Source organism: Theobroma umbraticum, unplaced genomic scaffold, assembly GCF_002168275.2.
Source record: "Theobroma umbraticum cultivar Fairchild unplaced genomic scaffold, ASM216827v3 scaffold_95.0, whole genome shotgun sequence".
NCBI lineage: Eukaryota > Viridiplantae > Streptophyta > Magnoliopsida > Malvales > Malvaceae > Theobroma > Theobroma umbraticum.
The window spans coordinates 2960574-2980253 of NW_018397257.1; the positions used below are offsets into that span (position 1 = coordinate 2960574).

Consider the following 19680-nt stretch of genomic DNA (forward strand, 5'->3'; position numbering starts at 1 on the left):
AAGCATCATATGGACTATTGTATACTAACACGAAAAAGTGTAGTTCGTGACACTAGGCATGTAAACTATTTTGTGACAAAAAATAAAAAAAATGTGATTTTGTTATGTCTACCCTTCAAAGTAAGAAAGCTTATAGAAATGGCATAATTGAAGGCACCTTAGGTAGATTGGATTGGATGATTTTGGACTTGAAACTAAACTTTGTGTTGTTGACTTGAGTTGTGTCTCTCATTTGTCCCTGTACTTGGTACCTTCCTCTATTTGTAGGTAATGTGCCAACAATTATCTTTTACTCTTTTATTTTTTATTTTTTGCATAATCAAAATGTGTATTTCATTAAGGATCCAAAATATGTGCATATCTAGTAGATTCAGAGATTTTAATACAAACAATTCCATAGTGGAACTGCCTATATTAACTCACATTAGGTATAATAAAAATACCATTCATGACTTGCAAAAGACAAAATAGTTTGCAATTCCCTCCATAACTGAAACGATAAGGAGATTGCTGATAGCAACAATGGGAAAGTAACATCAACACATCCATATTAGAATATTTGCATCGGCAATGCAGCTTCAAACAACTAGCATTAGATTGCAAGTCATTAATATATATAGGAGATGGACCAAATCAGAAGAAGGGGTACCACCATGCAAAGAGCATAGTGTATTTGTCCATCATTATTTAGAAAAAATGAAATGCCCTCACTTAGAATGTGCCAAAAAAGAGTCGATCTCATTAAAGGTTACTCATTTGTTTTAATGGATCTTACTTGATTGATGAATCTATCAATAACTTTTTTGTGGTTGCAAATAGAGATGATGCAAAAATTGCATCAAGACATCCTAGAAAAAGATACCACAAACAATCAAAAGAATGTGTTGTGTCTCAATTAACCTTAAAATAACCTCAAAAGTGATAACCAAATAAAAAAGTAGATAGTTTTGAAAGATCAAATGATGATCAAGAATGTAGAAAACAGCAATGGGTCAATGAAAGCGTAAGTTAGTATTCAGAAATAAAAGTACAAGCCAAACACTTCTTTTACTTTTTAATAACTTCCTTAAATTTAAGCATAAGCCAACACTTCTCTTTAGACTTCAGCAATTTTCTCACTAAGGTTACAATGGATCCCACCTTCCAAATATGTAGTTTTCAAGTTTATGTGCACATTGGTTAAATCTCACTTATGCAAGAATTGCATTTGCTAGTTGGATTGCCACAAGTCTACTAGCTAAGCGTTTATCTAATTGTCTAGTTAGAATCCTACTTGTCTAGTTGAGCTTTTGATTGGGTGCAAGGCATAAAGTCCTCTTTTGCTATTTCTTGTTGCTACAAGTTGCTTTGTTTCCTTGTCCTTTATCATAAATCCATTAGATAAGAATTTGCAACTACAAAGATAATCGGCAGTTAACTAATTAATGAAGGTAAATATTTCTTAATATCAAGCACAGCAAAAATGTTATCAATATCTAAGCTCGTATTTCTAATTTTGATTGAGGCAGAACCAATATGTGTGTTGTCTAAAGTATGTCCATTGCTTACCATAACTTTATCATGTCCTTTATATACAACAATATGATCTAGCTTACCAACATCTACTGTCATATGAATGTAAAGCATAAGTGTCTAAAGCCAAGCTTCATCCTAAATATCTATAATGGTTAAGACTATTAGAGATTGTGATGGAATTTTAGCTCGATAAAGTTCATTGAAGCACTACCAACAGTTAAGTGAGGTATGTCTTGGTTTGCCACAAATTTAGTGGATGACTTGAGTTTCTTGTTCTTACTTGATAGAAGAATTCACTTTAGAGGTTGTAATAGGTTTGGCGATAGTGTGATTAGCTTGAGGAAATCCACATCCTTGAGATGAAAAACCAAGCTGAGCTTACCCAAACTTGAGATTAAAATTTTGTTGGAATTGTTGGCCAAAAAAGCTACGTTTTGATTGAGAGATCCAAAATAATTAGTTGAATTCACCATGTTCATTGTTCCATGTCCTTGAAGTAAAGTAATAATTTCTTGAAATGATGGAATTGTAGGTTTCATCATGATTGTAACAAAAGGCTCATATCCAAGGCCAAGACATCAATCATTAACAGGTTTCCCAATGGTAGCTAGATCATCACATATCCCCTTGACTTTCTTAATATAATAAGATATGTTAGCTTTAAAATGATTATAGTTTTGATTAAGACAAAATGATCAAGTTTTCTTGAGCATTATTTGAATGATCCTTGACAAATTCTTGAAATGATTTAGCTCTTATACATTTGTTCTTACATGATTACAAGCTTGATTGTTTAAGTTGTGTGAATTTCTTAAAGATATTGAATTATTACACACTTGTTCTACAAATGTCTACAAGCTTGAATAACTTAATTTTATGAGTTTTAAATTTGCTTGAAGGAGTTTTATTTATGATCCCTCTAACATTTATCTTTGAGATGTTGAAGTTGCAAGATAGGTTTTCAAATAGTAATGTTTAGGGTTTAGCATTCGAAGATCATCAATTTACATTGCACCAAGCTTGCTTCAAGTCAAGAAACTTAGTCATCACTCAACATTTGATCACAAAGTAGAGATGGCCAAAGTTACATGCTAAAATCTTGAAAAAAAAAAGCTCCAATTGATCATAGAGTAAAAGAATTTGATCATTTGGACGAACAAGCATGAACGAACAAGGAAACTTAAAATGAGACAACCATAGTCGACTTTATAAGCTTAATAGTCAATCCTAAGGTAGTAAGCACATGAAATCTAAGCTTTTACGAAGGCATAGTTGACCATGAGAGAAAGATAGTTGACTACACTAGGCTAGACTTCAAAAGTATAAGCTTTTTAGAAGTCAATCGACAAGAGAACTTTGATACTCGACTCTAGATGACCATTATACATAAATTTTGAAAGAAAAATAGTTAATTTCTTACTTTAACACCTCCAATGACTCCAAGACTCTTTTAACTATAAAAAAAACCATTTGAAAGCATTTAAAGTTGGGGAAAAGGAAAGGAAAAGGCCAAACTCTTGAGGATTAAAGTCTTAAAAGAAAATGAAAGAAACTAAGCTTTCTTGGGCTAAAATTTCTTCATGTTTTCACTCCTTTCTTCATATCCAATGTTAAGCATTCTTCCTTCATTGTAGTCACTTAGTAAAATCTACCTTTTAGAGGCACTCTTGTTATTCTTGTAAAGGTTCTAACTTAGCCTTGAAAAGTAAGTATAAAGGTTATGGTCGATCCCAGAAAAAGCCATTGTATGGATTTGTGGTTCAGCTCATTAAAAACCGTGGGTTATCACTTGATTGCGTAAAAAGCTTATGTATGGGTTATGGTTGATCACTAAAAAAGTATGGGTTTGTGGGTGAGCTTGTTAAAAACCATGAGTTATTGCTTGATCTCGTAAAAAAGCTGTTGTGAGGGTTATTGCTTTATCTCACTAAAAAGCAAAAAAAGAAATTTATGGATTGGAAATTCCTTGGTTGCCAAAAGAGTGGATGTAGGCATTTAAGAAAGCTGAACCACTATAAAATCTTTGTTTCTTGATTTACTCTTATGCTTTGTGATTTATTGTTGAAATCGTATTTTGACACAACTAGAAAATTGATTTTGAAGAAGATTTAATTTTTACCTAATGTCTTCTTTTTGTTATATTTTGGTTTTGCTTCATTTCATTTCAAAAAAACCCTTTCATAAAGTGCTTGTGGTTTGATTTTATATCATTCACATCATGGTTTCTTTCTTTGTTAAATCCTTCTCTGCCCTCATTACTTATTTATTTCTTGAAATGTTATCCTTAAGTTGCTTTTATTTGATTTCAACTTGAAAAACGCTTAAGTATTTCAAAGTGATTATTTGCCCTGTTTGATTAAGTAGATTTGATTAAAATTTGTATATTCATCATAATTTTCCTAAGAACTTTTTTAACAAGCTTTTAAAATGGGTTTCTCATCTAGGGTCGGTTATCAAGTCTTCATAGTCAACTATAGATTTGTCTAAATAGTTTTCGAAAAGGTTTTAATAAGTTGAAAAACAACCATAGTCAACTAGAACTTCTTAATAGTCGACTATAGCAGTTCACACTTCATTCTTTAAAATTTTTAAAGTCTAATTCACCCCTCATTTGGACATTCTTGCCCCATATACATTGAGCTAACATTCTTAACAAGATATTTAAAAATTGTCTTTCTTGTGAGTTTGTAGTTTTTGCAATAAATAAAATTCTCTTTCTTGTGATTATTATGCAAAGGCTTCTACTAAAGCATTCCTCGCATCAAAGGAGGTTTCAAGCCCAACAACCTAGCTGAGGACTTTTTTAAATAATTTCTTGGTAATCCATCCTTGGAAAAGAACATCAAACTTCTTCCAATGCGAATATTCAAGGCTTTCCATCAAAAACATGAATTTTTGCCATCAATAAACCCCAACATATTTTGACTTTCAATTAGTCCCATGATTTACATTTTTCAAAGGAGAAAATTAGTCTGACTGAGATAGATTGAGACAAAATTACTTACATTAAGTGTTAAAGGATATGGGTATTTTGATGATGTCATCAATAAGAGAAAAAAAAGTTCAATGGTGCTAAATAAGAAAAAATAAACATATTTATTTTTTCAAATGGAAGGAAGAAGCGGACTTGAAAAAGTTTAATAGAAAGAAGAAAAAGATTTGACAAAATTTCATAAAAAAAGAAAAACCTTGAAGAATTTTAATATAAGAAAGAAGAGACTTGATGAAAATTAATAGAAAGAAAATTTGAAGAAGTTTAATAGCAAAGGAAGCACACTGAAGAAATTTAATGGAAAGAAGAAAAAGACTTGAAGAAAAAAGGGAATGAATGGTGCTAGTAATAATTAGATTTTTTTTAAAAAAAGTGTTGAATGACACTTCAAAAGAAACTATAACTAGGTTAGATTTTAGGGATGAGATTTGAAATTAAAAGGTAAATAGAGTGGTCAAAATAATGAGAAGAGAAATTTAGTGGACAAGAGAAAAGGGCAAAAGAAGGTAATGGTAGAAAGAGAAAGCGGGAAAGGTTGCTGCTATAACCAAATCTGACAAAGAAGGTAAAAAATGAGGAATACCAATTTGTCCTTACAGCTCTAATACCATGTGGAAATACTTAACAAAGAAAGAAAAGGTAAAAAGTTCAAAAAAAATATTTTTTTTATTTTCTTTCTTATGTTTTGATGTAGAGAAGTTCTTTACTTTTATAGAGTACATGATTTGTTTATATGGAAAGTTTTCCAATAGTACAAAAGTAATTGTGTTAATTTTTAGCACATGTGAGCTATGATTTTGAATTGTCATTTGTACATGTATAGAGGTGATTTTGTGCTGATTTTTAGCATATATGAGCTATAGTTGTAATGTTGTTACTATTTTCTTTATGATTGTGCAGTGGATTATCTTGTGAAAAGTAACTTGCTTCCACAAATAAAATATATTGCATTTATAGATTTAAAGATATCATCCTTAAGGCTTATCTATGTCAACTTTTATGCTTGTGTCTTATTCTTGGATTGACTTTTATCTATATGTTGAGTTAACTATTATTATCTATAACTTTACTACTATGTTTGTCATCTTTTTTGACATTACTACCTTAACTAGTTTATCTGTTCTTTATGAGTTTATTTCCATTATCATGATGAACATAATTGTACTCAACCTTTGCTAAAATTTTATATGGACAAAAATTAAAACAAACACCGCTCATTCAAGTCAAGATTGTACCATTCTCTTGATATATGTCATTCGCCATTACCTAGTTTGTGTGGTTGGAAAAATAATGTGGCCAAAAATTTTCTTCTTTTGGCTAAGGCTTTGGTAGTTCACAAAAAAGTGGCCTTAAGTTTATTCATCCCATCCAATCTCTATTAAGATTATTTTGATTTCATTAGTAAGCCTTCTTCTCAATTTGATGAAGTGCTTTTGGATCCTTTTATTGTGGTTGTACTCCTAATTCTTTTTTATTTTTCCAACAACTAAGCTTCTACCAAATAAGGGTTTCATTACTTATGGTGTTGAATTCACTAGTACAGAACTCAAGTCAGATCAATATTTCCAACACTACTTTACCTTTTCATGAATCTATCCATTGATAAGGATAGTAAAAAATTCTTTCCTATTATAAAGAGAGAATATAACCCTGAGTGGTTTACAATCGAATTGACTATTGATGTTTTATCTAATAACACTTTCCATCATAATTTTTATGGGTTAGCTATTTGCTACCAAAAGATTTATGTGTAAGTTTAGATACACCACTATGAATTCCACGCGAGGATTGAAGTTTCTTGCATTCTAGAAAAGTACTTGCATTACGTAATGGGTTTCAAAAATTTTATAAGCAACTGTGTTAGAGATGGCATAAAAAAATTGAATTCAGTAGTTATTAAGGGAAAATAACAAATTTTAATATGTCTAACCTATTGTGATTATCATATATTTCAAACTTTCCTTATACTAACCATCTAGAGTATTTAGACTTTCATTCCCACTTTAAATTGATACTATCGTCTAGCATCCAAAAGCAAACAACTAATCAAACAATGTAAGATGAAACCATACCACTTCTTCTAAAGTTTAACAAAAATAAACTTTTTTATGATATTAACAAACATGACAATTTGGTTGGTACATACCTTAAAATCAAGAAATAGATGCAATCCTTTATTCAAACCACTAATCATTATATGTGAAAATGCTATTGAATGAAAATGAAAAAATGTTAATTTCCTCAAAGAAATCCTTTTCTTCCCTAGTGATATTCACTCGCACCAACCAAAAGAAAATGGCACATAAAATCTTAATAAAAAGAAAATCCAAATTGAAATTTATAGTCACGTTTTAAAGGACAAAACATAGATACAAAAAAACTCGAAACTTATATAACCTATATTCAAAATTGCTTTACAGTGCCCAACACTAAGGGCATACAAAAAAGCATCAAAGCCCAGAGTTCAATGAGAGTGTTCTATATAGGGATATTAAAATAAAGAAATAGATGCAATCCTTTATTCAAGCCATTAATCATTATGTGTGAAAATGCTATTGAATGAAAATAAAAAAAATGCTAATTTCCTCAAGGAAATCATTTTCTTCCCTCGTAATATTCACTCACACCAACCGAAAGAAAAAAGCACATAACATCTTAATAAAAAGAAAACCCAAATTGGAATTTATAGCCATGCTTTAAGGGACAAAATATAGATTCATAAAAACTCCAAACTTATATAACCTACATTCAAAACTAGTTTAGAGTGCCCAACACTAAAGGCATACAAAAATGCATCAAAATAGTGAGATTGTTCTATATAGGTGTATTGGTCATCAACAACCATCTTGGCATAAGAAAACAATCACTAATACCATTACACAGAACTTGTTAAAAATTTACAAATCATAATGTCTTATTTCACCAACCTAGATCAAACTTACATAGAAATTAAGACATAACCCACAATATCATAAATAAAGTGATTTATAGAAAAACATGAAAAATATATCAAGCTATCTTAACTATACAGTGGAAGGATTTTTAAACCTTTGAGCTTCATTAATTATAGCATATGCCAGGGTATTTGAAAAGAAAATCTTGATCCATAAATGTTATGTCGTATGTTGTAAAGAGCATGTCAAAATGTAAAGACAAAGCTTGCATATAAAATAGAAAATTCCTCAAACATATAACTAAAGAGAAAACCAATGTTTTAATACACTCAGAACCTGAATAACACAATAATTTCACTAAATTTTAAATAGAATAGTAATTTTGATCTTCTACGCAAAAAACTCACATTGGATGACAAATTTCTTTTATGCATGGGCCTTGAAACAAACATAACCAAAAGAAAAAAAAATAATTGAGAAATAATGGCAAAATTTGGGGGAAATCAAAGAAAAAATAAAGATTGGAAGTAGAAGAAGAAAAGAGCAAGAGAACGACCTAAAATAAGGCCATGGTTGACTTCATCAATGCTAATAATGTAAGCCATAGAGGTTCATTTGGGGAGAGGAGTTTTCATTCCCATAAATGTAATAAAAAATTATATAAAAAAGATTACCAGTAATTTTTTTCCATAATTATATATCCATTTAAAGTTCAAATAACATGGTTTAAAGTCAAACATCATTACAACAATATTCTCTCACAAACATAAAACTATCATTTTCATCAAACCTTTTCGCATGACATATAGTCAAACTAAAGCAAAATAATTAAAATGTAAAGAAAGTGATACACCAATACTTGCTAATAAAAATAGATATATTGGCTAATACTAATGCAAAGCAAGTGATAAGTTGTGCAATTTCCATACTTGACATGAAGCAAAATTCTCAATATCCAAGTTTGATTCAAAATAGAAACAATAATTTGCCGATGGAAGCTAAATAAAATAGAACAATTAAGCTATTCACTCCATATGTTTTTGATAATAACAAAACATTCGCCATTCATTAATGTCTAACTTCATTATTTAAGTGTGTAGGATTTAATTTTATACCCCTAACAAAGTTGTTAATTAAAAGCAAGTCAAGGAGCTTGCTAAGTTTAATGAAGAGTTAATCAGCTAAGAAGGAAAAGGAAAATAATAAACAAAAATAGAACCCTAATAATTGATTATCAAGGGACCTTAATCAACTAAGGCATGGCTGTGTGATATGTTGAAGCAAAATAAAAATATGCTAATTAGTTAAGAAGTCTGGTTAATCGGTTAGAGCATAAAGTTTTAGTATCTTCAAGTGTTAATAACAAGTTTGAAAATATTGTGATCACTGAAGGGAGCCAAAATGACGAAGTTCAAAATTTGAAGATCTTCTACTCAATTAAAGTTGATTTTAATCAGTTATGGTTGAAGGAAGTAAAGCCTCAATAAGTTAAGGGAAAAACTAACCAATCGAAGGAAGATTGCTATGTAGAGAAGTAAAAATAGAAAGTTTATAATCAATTAAAGCTTGCCATGACCAGTTAAAGGAAGTTTGCTGAAGAAAAGAAGTTTGAAAACAAAGAACTCTTAATTAGTTAAAGCCTCTTGTAATCAGTTAGAGCAGATAACATAACAACAAATTAGTACGAGACAAAGAAGCTGTAATTGGTTAGAATTGCTTGTAATCGATTAGCCAAGGTCTGTCTACTTGTTTGAATTTAAATGCTATAGGACAAAATAACAGCTAGAAGTGCATCAAAGTTGTTTCTAACAGCTAAAAACTATCTTCAACAGAAAAATCTAGCTCCCCAAATATTAAAAAATGCTCAAACGGTCAAAGTAAAATAAGATTTGAAGAGAAAAAAGCTACTTTGAAGAAAAAGCGAAATATCTTTCACTAAAAACACTTGTTCTTCACTTTAAATCTAGAAAAGGTGTTTTAGCTTGATTGTAATCTGTCCAAACTTGTAAAGGTACTTAGTTGTACTTTTTTTTCTTCTTTTTCTTAGGAAATTAAAGTGTGGGAAACACTTTAAAGATTGTTGTAAGGGATTAAAGCTTGAGTTAGAAGCTCACCTTGTAAAAGCTTGGTTGAAACTGTTAATTTCATTGGTTTAGTGAAGTTGGGTTGAAAATCTTTGATTGGGAGATCAAGGTAATGGATGTAGGTCAAGGAAACTGAACCACTATAAATACTTTTACATTATCCACTTCTTTTTCCCCTTCTTTACTTGGTGTCTTGTGATTCTAACAAGTTCTAGTCCTTTCCTTCATTTAATTGATTAAATGCTTTTTAAGCTCTAAAGGGCTAAATAGAAAATTTTTAGTGCTATCCACCCTCCCTTTGGCACTCCAACGAAATCAATATAAGCAACCTTGAATAAGACTTTAACCAAAAGTACATATAATATTTATTGACAAACCAAATTCCTAAATATTGGCAAATCAATTTGTAGCAGAAGAAAATATTTTAATATTATGCACCCAAACAAAGAGAAACTTTATTAGCACATGAAATCTAAATAACAAAAGTAAAGTTCTTAAAGTGGCGATTCTTTCTAAAGTGAAAATATAGCTAAACAGAAGGCAAGCAATAATTAAGGATGTAAATGGGTTATGGTTATATGGATACTCGCAAGTATCCAACTTAATAAAATAGGGTTAAGGAACCCTATATTCGATTATAGGCCAAAATAGGGTAAGACTTTTAAAACTCAACATGGATTTAGGTAGGTTTCAGGTATCACCTTTAAGATACCTTAAACTTGAACTTGATTATATATAATGTTACTAAAATTTTAAATTTTGTGGGATTTGAACCTTTATCAACCTTATCTTAACACAATCTGTACCATCTCGACCAACCTAACTTTTTGTAAACTAGTAAATGTAATATTTATTTATATTAGTTGAACTATGATGCAAACTTAAATATGTAAAACTTTATTAATAGTAGAGATTGAACTCATAAAAGGATGGGAAACGCTTCAAGTCTTTAGCAATTTTTCCAACTTAAATGGGTATTTAACAAATTCATATAATTAATGGATAGCTTTTTAGTATTAGGATTCGATTTTGGATAATGGTTTGCAATTTTATATGGGTTTTAATAGAGTTGGATATCTTGATAGCTAAACAGTTTTGGGTTAGGTATCTTGCTAGTTACATCTCTAGAAATAATACCAAATCTAGCAGATATACTATTGCATCCATGCCTAACCTTAAATGGATCGTATTCACTCTTAAGGATCATATTCACTCCTCATGGAAAACATAGTGTAATGCAACAGTCAATCCCACTATTGCCAAACTGGCTTTAAAAGAGCTTTGAGTTCTTGACATTGTTAAAGACAATTCCGAATGAATTTCATTTGCTAATAATTTAAGTTCCTACAAAGACAATCTATTATTAAGTGTGCTTAAAGCATATGCATATATAAGAATTATAAGGCTCAGAAAACAAACCTTGATAGTCAATTTGTTCAAGAGGATACAGTTTTCAACCACATTAAGTATAAGTGTAGGGACTTTTTTCCAAAATAAATCATTAATATAAGGCAAGTAACATAGTTATATAAGCCAAACACGATCATTTATAAAATAAAATAAAATATGTAGAGCAAACCGAACAATGAAGATAATAAATCTTACAATTGTATTGAAAATAGAGAGTAAATGCAAGCCTACGCTAGATCGTACACGAGAAAGTGAGAGAAACATATAACTGGGACCCAAATCGAGATAGAATAATAGAACCTACACAAATTAGGAGTAGCGAGGGAGAAATGGAACCATAGACTTAGTCATAACACAAAAATTGATTGCGCAAAAGCGATAATGAAGAAAAAAAGACCTAAGTAACAAAGTGGAAGAGACAAGAAGAAAGAAAGAGAAGGAAACAAGAAAGAAAAGAGAAAGAGAAAAAGTAACGTACTCAGCAAGTTTTCGAAGAATAGTAGAAAATAGTAAAAGTAAAAGAGAGAAAATATGACCAAAACACCCCAAATACCCTTGGATTTTAAACCAAGAGCTTAAAACACCCTCACTATTATAAATGGAAAGTCCAAAGCACCCTTAAAATGTCAAGAAATGCCATAATCACATATTAGTTCACTAAAAACTCAAAATGTCCCTTAGAAACTCAAAAATGACAAACCCAAATGTCACGTTCTGAGGGGATATATATGTTAGAATCATTATACTTAAGATTATGGTGCAATAAGTGAATTGACAATTTTGTAAGCTAATTTCTATTGCAGAAAATTTGATAGATTAGATTTCAATGATAAAATGTTTAAAATGAAAATATCAATAAAAAGATAAATAAAAACTATCAATACAATTAAGAGAATATTGTAAAATACCACATTTCATCTAGGATTACTTGATATCATTTGAATACTAATGTACTTCAAACTCAATTACTTTGATAAATGTTACTACACATTTTTCTCTTAGAGCCTATTTGGCCTAACTTTTGTTTAGTTATGAAGCTCTAATGAAAATTAATAGCTTTTAAAATTAACCAAAAGTTGTTTGGAAAAATAAATTATATAAGTTTAATTTTAGTTAAAATGACCATAAAAGGTATTCATGCTATGATACCTTACATCCCACATCTGATGTGAATGTGATTGTTAAAACCTATATACCAATGCAAGTCCATTACTACTAGTAACTTAAGCTTGAGCTTTTGAGGGCTATATGGTTTAAGCCCAAAAAGTTATCAGGTCAGTGCTTGGACTTGGGTTGTTATAAATGTTATCAGAGCCTACGCTAGTCCGCTGTAGGCATCCACATTGTTCTGGTGAGATTTTTGTCCTATAGATTATTTATGATCTTGATGAGGACATCAAGGATTTTAGTGGGTGGTATTGTGATACCTCACATCCCACATCTGATATAAATGTGATTATTAAAACCTATATAACAATTCAAATCCATTGCTATTATCAATTTGTGCTTAAGCTTTTGAGGATCACGTGGTTTAAGCTAGAAAAGTTACTAGGGCAATGCTTAGACTTGGATCATTACACATGCCATTTTCAATCACCTAATAAACTAAAGCGAAGCAAATCTGATCAAAGTTTATATATGATTTCGGATGTTAAAATCAAACAAATCCATAAAGAAACAGAACAACTCTCAAACTTATATAATAGTAAAAGTATTAGCTTTTTTATTGATCTAGCAAGCAATTGGACCATGATGCTTCAATGGTCCAAGAAGGAAGAGAAAAAATGAAACAATGTATTTGACATTAAAATCTTTTTTAGTGAAAAGAGAGAAAATCTTTAAATAGTATCTTAATATAGCTTTGAATTTTAAGTCTTCTTTTTTCTTAACTTTGTAAGAAAAAAAATCCTAGATTTTGCTGTTCTATTGCTGTGTTTTTTTTTTTAATATTCTTTGTAGAGAGAGATAAAGGAAAGGGAGATCATGATTTGCATTAAAAAAAGGTGATTTGTAGAGGGAAGGAAAGATAGGAGAGGGAGGTTGATTGAGAAAGAAGAGGTATTTCCTAAAAAACTAGCATGTTTTTAAAAGAAGAGAAGAGAAAGCTCTTCTCTATAGCTTTTCTTTAAGCTCTATTTTTAAAATTTTGTTCTTGACATTGTCGAAAACTATTCCGAATGAATTTCATCTACTAATAATTTCAGTTCCTACACAGACAATTTATTATTAAGTGTGCTTAAAGCATATGCATATGTAAGAATTATAAAGCTCAGAACACAAACCTCGATAGTCAATTTGTTCAAAAGGATATAGTTTTCAACCACATCAAGTATAGGTGTAGGGATTTTCTTCCAAAAATAAATTATTAATGTAAGGCAAGTAACATAGTTATATAAGCCAAACACGGTCTTTTATAGAAAAAAATAAAATATGTAAAGCAAACTAAACAATAGAGATAAGAAATCTTACTGATTGTATTGAAAATAGAGAGCAAATGCAAGCCTAGGATAGATCATACGCGAGAAAGAGAGAGAAACATACAATTGGGACCTAAATCGAGAAAGAGCAATGGTACCCACTCAAATTAGAAGTAGAGAGAGAGCAATGGAACTCTAGACTTAGTCATAACACAAAATTTGATTGTGCAAAAGTGATAATGAAGAAAAAAAGACCTAAACAATAAAAGTGGGAGAGAAAAGAAGAAAGAAAGATAAGGAAAAAAGATGGAAAGAGAAAGAGTAAAAGTAATGTACTTGGCAAGCTTTCGAAGAATAGTAGAAAATAGCAGAAGTAAAAGAGAAAATATAACCAAAACACCCAAAATATCCTTGGATTTTAAACCAAGAGCCAAAAACACCCTCATTATTATAAATGGAAAGTCCAAAGCACCCTCGAAATGTCAAGAAATGCCATGATCACATATTAGTTCCTTAAAAACTCAAAAATGTCCCTTAAAAACTCAAAAATGAGTAACCCAAATGTCACACTCTGAGGGGTCATATATGTTAGAATCATTATAGTTAAGATTATGGTGCAATAAGTGAATTGACAATTTTGTAAGCTAATTTCCATTATAGAAAATCTAATAGATTAAATTTCAATGATAAATTGTTTAAAATGAAAATATCAATAAAAAGATAAATAAAAACTGTCAGTACAATTAAAAGAAGATTGTAAAATACTGAATTTCATCCAAGATTACATAATATGTTTTGAATACTAATATACTTCAAACTCAATTAATTTGATAAATGTTACTACATCTTTTTCTCTTAGAGCCTATTTGGCCTAACTTTTGTTTAGCTATGAAGCTTTTATGAAAATTAATAGCTTTTAAATTTAAGCTAAAACTATTTAGCAAAATAAATAATATAATTTTTAATTTTAGCTAAAATTACCATAAAAGATATTCATACTATGATACCCCACATCCCACATCTGATGTGAATATGATTGTTAAGACCTACATAACAATGCAAGTCCATTACTATTAGTAACTTAAGCTTGAGCTTTTGTGGGCCACATGATTTGGCCAAAAAAGTTATTAGGTCAGTACTTGGACTTGGGTCATTACAAATGTTATCAAAGCCTGCGCCAATTCGATGTGGGCTTCCACATTGCTTTGTTAAGATTTTGGTCCTATAGATGATTTGTGGTCTTGATAAGGACATCAAAGATTTTAGTGGGTGGGATTGTAATACCCCACATCCCTTATCTAATATAAATGTGATTGTTAAGACTTATATAACAATCCAAGTCCATTGCTACTATCGACTTTAGCTTGAGCTTTTGAGGGTCACATGGTTTAGACCTAAAAAGTTACTGGGCAGATGCTTGGACTTGGATCGTTACACATGCCATCTTCAATCATCTAATAAACCAAAGCAGAACAAATTTGATTCAAGTTTATATACGATTTTAGATGTTAAAATCAAACAAATTCGTAAAAAAACAGAATAACTCTCAAACTTATATAGTAGTAAAAGTATTAGATTTTTGTTGATCTAACAAGAAATCGGACCATGATGCTTCAGTTCCCCAAGAAAGAAAAGAACAAAGGAAATAATGTATTTGACATTAAAATCTTTTTTAGTGAAGAAAGGAGAAAACCTTTAAATAGTATCTTAATATAGCTTTGAATTTTAAGTCTTCTTTTCTCTTAATCCTTGTAAGAAAAAAAATCCTAGATTTTACTGTTCTATTGTTGTATCTTTTATTTTTTTTAATATTATTGGTAGAGAGAGGTAGAGGAGAAGGAGATCATGATTTGCATTGAAAAAAGGTGATTTGCAAAGGGAAGGAAAGATAAGAAAGGGAGGTTGATTGAGAAGGAGGAGGTATTTCCTAAAAAACTAGCATGTTTTTAAAAGAAAAGAAGAGAAAGCTCTTCTCTATAATTTTTCTTTAAGCTCTATTTTTTAAATTTTGTTCTTTAATTTTTAAGAGCTTGTTAAAAATTTTGTTTGGCTTAACTTCTATTTTAAGAGGTAGATAAGTAGAAAAAAAGTTAGGCCAAACAAGCACTTAATTTGCTTCTATTTGTTCATTGACTTATTTTATTTATATTAATAAAAAACTAACTTGGGTTGCCATTTGCATTTTATTTAGGCCAAAGTCCAACATTTAAAGATGACACCACTGGAAAGAAAAAATTATCTATAATCTATCATATAAGAATACACATGTTGAATTTCTTCAAAAAAAATACAAGTGTTGAAAATTTTTCTCATGGACTAAGTTTTTCATATTTTAAAATTGCTATATTAAAGTTTATAAATATTAATAAAATTTATACAATTTATAAATGAAAATTTTAATTGCATTAAATGATTATTATTTAAATTTTTTTATTATAAATATTAATAAAATTTAACTAATTTGTAAATAAAATCTAATTACATTGAATGACTTTCATTAAAAATATTTTTTTATTCTGATAATCACTACAACAAATTTGACTTAAGACAATACATTTTTAAAATGTGCTACTAAAAATTTTTTTAATAACACTTTTTTTATATTTTCTTGAACATTTTTGTATATCTAACTTCCCTATATAAATTTTTAGATATATTATGAATAAAATGTAATGATAAAAATTACATACACTAGCCAAAGTTATACCTTTTTATATTGTTATTAAATGTGAAAAAAGTGAAATAAAAAATTTAAAACGCTGCACTTTTTAAAATTTTACTATACAAAAAAATATGTAGTCCAAAGAAATGTTATTAAAACTCAAACTTTTTATAGTGAATATTGAATAATTTATAAATTAATATTATAAAATGTTAATTAATTACATTTTATATTTTATACTTTTAAAATTATTTATATTTATATAATTATTATTTAAAAATAAATAAAAAATTCCACTATCTAATACTTTTTTCTGACCTGGGTGGGATCTGTCAGATTTAAGTTTTAAAGGACGTAACTGAAAAACATTTTCAATTCGAAATATTAAAAATTTTTGCCATTTTGCTTCCAATGTGGGATTGTCTCGTTTTAGGTCACCAAAGTTGGCTTCCATGACTAACAATTTTGAAACGCTTCAACTTATGATTAGAGGAAGGAGTGCCATGTACTTATCATTTCACTCTAACTCTCTCTATTGGATTATGCAATTTACCCTATGTTTGGTAAGTAGGAAGGAAAATAGAGGCAACGGGAAAAGGAGAGGCAAAAAAAAAAAAAAACTAGAGGGGAAAGATAATTGTTTTCCTTACAGTATTGTACATGAAAAAAAAAAAAAAAAAAGACCATGGTAACATTATATATAAAAAATACAATGTTTGAAAAAAAAAACTTTTCAAATTATTAAAAATTGAAATAAATTCTTATTTATTTATTAATGACGGTAAGTTTATTAGGAAGAGTCATACCAAGAAAGGTGAGGACTCCATCCAAAGTTCAATGTACAAACAAGACTCAAAAATCAAATTGCCTAGAAAGGCAAAGAAAGTAGTACACAAAATAGGATTTTATTCATCTATTATATTCAATTAAATTTTTATATTTTTATTTTAAATTAAATAACATCTTATAATTAATATGGATTAATTATCATTTTTTACAATGTTAATTGAATGTTTAATTTAAGTAGATTTTTCTTTCGGTAAGGATTAGATTTAGAGGAAAAACAAAGACACAAATTCATCTATTTTTCTTCTCCTCTTCTTTTCCTCCTACCAAACAAAGGAATTCAAAAAAAAAAAACAGTCTTTCTTCCACTCCCTTCGTTCCTCTTTCTCTCTTTGAAGCTAGGTTGAAGTGCTTAGGTTTGAATTTCAGAATCCAAGTAAAAACGAGTAATAGGGAGATAGAAAAATTTTTATATTATTATGGAATAGAAACTGAATCAATGAACTTAAGAAAAAACAGAAAGCTAGAATAACATTTTGATAAATAAATCAGCTGATGAAGAAAAAAGTCATATAGATCAGGAAAGGAAAAATATTTTAAGGAATCAGCGGTTGAAAACAATGATAGCATCAAGAACTAAGTGCTGCCTCCGACGGTGAAGTTGAGATGAGCTTCCTTCTCATTTACTTGATAGGAGAGTGTAGTTGCGTCACTGTGCCACATGATGCCGTATTGCTTGTGTTACAAACATTGACTTGACAAAGGTTGACGACCACGTCTCTCTGGGATTCATTGGATTAAGTCGGTGATTTCCCAGGAGCAGAACATTTATCTTTGCTTTGCTTTTTCTATACGCAACACTTGACAATTTCTTTCGCATTTGGCAAAAGAGTGTTGCATGCCAGAACTTTAGGTCATCATCATTGTTCAAGACACCATGACCCACACTTAGAGATTAGGTTCACCAACCCCACTCCTTTTCCCCCTTTATTTCCTGCTTTTCCTCTGGAAAAAGAAAATGAAATAATGCTGTTTTGAAAAGTATATCAATCGAAAACCCAAGACGTTGAGGTGTCGGACGTACTCAGTTTGCAGCAAAATTTGAGAGAGATGAATATTGGAAAATTTGGCATTTTACATTTCTTGAGTGCCTAAGGTCCACTAATTTGGCTTTACAACTGTGACAGCAAAGGCTTTAACCCCAAATTAGTTGCCAATTTTATGTCTCCTCACTTGCAAAGCCAGTTAAAATTTCATAGAGAAAATGAATTTCCATCCATGGACCCCCTTTTCCTTGTCAAATCATCAAGTTTTAAATTTTTTATTAATTATTTTGCACAAGCAAAACCTTAACAATTGTACCATCCCTTCAAATATATCAAATTCCAACTAAAATTGTATTTTTTTAAAATAATAAATTTAATTTTTCTGTTTTGATTTCTTTTTTTAGGTAACAAATTATTCTTAGTATAAGTGGTAATTGAGTGGGATGAGTTCATTTTGACTTTGGATCAAGTTATATCACACGTCTTATCAAGTCGCATGATGTTTGGTAGATTAAATCATTTTCGTGCTCGACTTATTTCATTTATTGAGTCCTTGAAATTTCAACTAATTTCAGATCAAATTGTTTTGAATTTGAGTTAATGTACAGATTGAGTGGTTTCAAAACTTGAATTTAAAAACAAAATAATTTTTTGTGTATAATTTTTCAAAACATAGTTATTTTTATACATTCAAATATTTAATTTATTAATTAAAATATAATCTTTTTATTTAAAAAGTAAACTTCAAACATTTTTCTTTCCGGGAAGCGAAATAAGAAGTCGGAAGCAAAATTGCCTTTTTATATTGATGTAATATAATGAAGGAATTCGACGGGGGAAAACAATAGAGCTTGATTCAGAGCTGCCAAGCAACCCACCTCCACAAAGACTGTCCAGTCAATGCCAAAATGCCATACGCAAAAATTTCAAAACGTGTATATAAAGTGGATTGACTAATTTACTCCTACTCAATTAGTCCTTTTTGGGGTTGGTAACTTAAAATAACACTAAAAACAATACAAAAATGCAATTCTAGAAGACTGCTTGATCACTATATAAATAAGCATAAAACAGGGGTAGCCCTGTATTTCGACACTCCATTGTCTCCAAGTATACACATATATAGGGGAAAGGTTGGACGGCAGAGTAGAATTCTCCCATGGCTAGACTATTTCCAACCCTATGTTCCCAATTCTTCTTTTGCATTTTCATCATCTTGGCTGCAGCAGATGATGAGAGTTTTGTGAGAAGCATGGACAGGAAGCTTTTGGGGCTGAAGAAGGAAAAGCTTAGCCATTTCAGGCTTTACTGGCATGACATTGTTGGAGGGCAAAACCCAACAGCAGTCAGAGTGGTTCCACCGTCAAGCAATTCATCAACAGCCTTCGGGTTGATCAGTGTGATCGACGACCCTTTGACTATGGGGCCCAAATTAAGCTCGAAAATGGTAGGCAGGGCGCAAGGGTTTTACACCTCAGCATCCCAGCAAGAACTTGGGTTGATGATGGCCATGAATTTTGCTTTCATGGAAGGAAAATACAACGGGAGCACCATAACAATACTAGGGAGGAACATTGTGTTCTCAAAAGTGAGGGAGATGCCCGTGATTGGAGGGAGTGGGCTTTTCAGGTTTGCCAGAGGCTATGTTCAGGCCAAAACTCACTGGTTGAATCTTACCACTGGGGATGCGGTGGTGGAGTACAACTGTTATGTGATGCATTATTGATGCTTTTCTTGGAAATCTTTCAAAGTTTAGGCCATTTTTGCTTGTTATTAGTTCCTTTGGGGTAATGGGCTTTGAATCGTGTTTTCCACTTGTAATTTAATAATCTGCTGTGGAGTTATGTACTATTAATAAAATATTTAGCTTGGGA

At 30.3% G+C, this 19680-nt stretch overlaps 1 protein-coding gene across 1 annotated transcript; it reads left to right on the forward strand.

Moving 5' to 3' along the window:
* The first annotated feature begins 18870 nt into the window (after window positions 1–18870).
* Window positions 18871–19680, forward strand: LOC110412231 (dirigent protein 22-like). Its single transcript, XM_021422750.2, has one exon. The coding sequence runs from the start codon at window positions 18966–18968 to the stop codon at window positions 19530–19532; it is 567 nt and encodes a 188-aa protein (XP_021278425.1). The 5' UTR covers window positions 18871–18965; the 3' UTR covers window positions 19533–19680.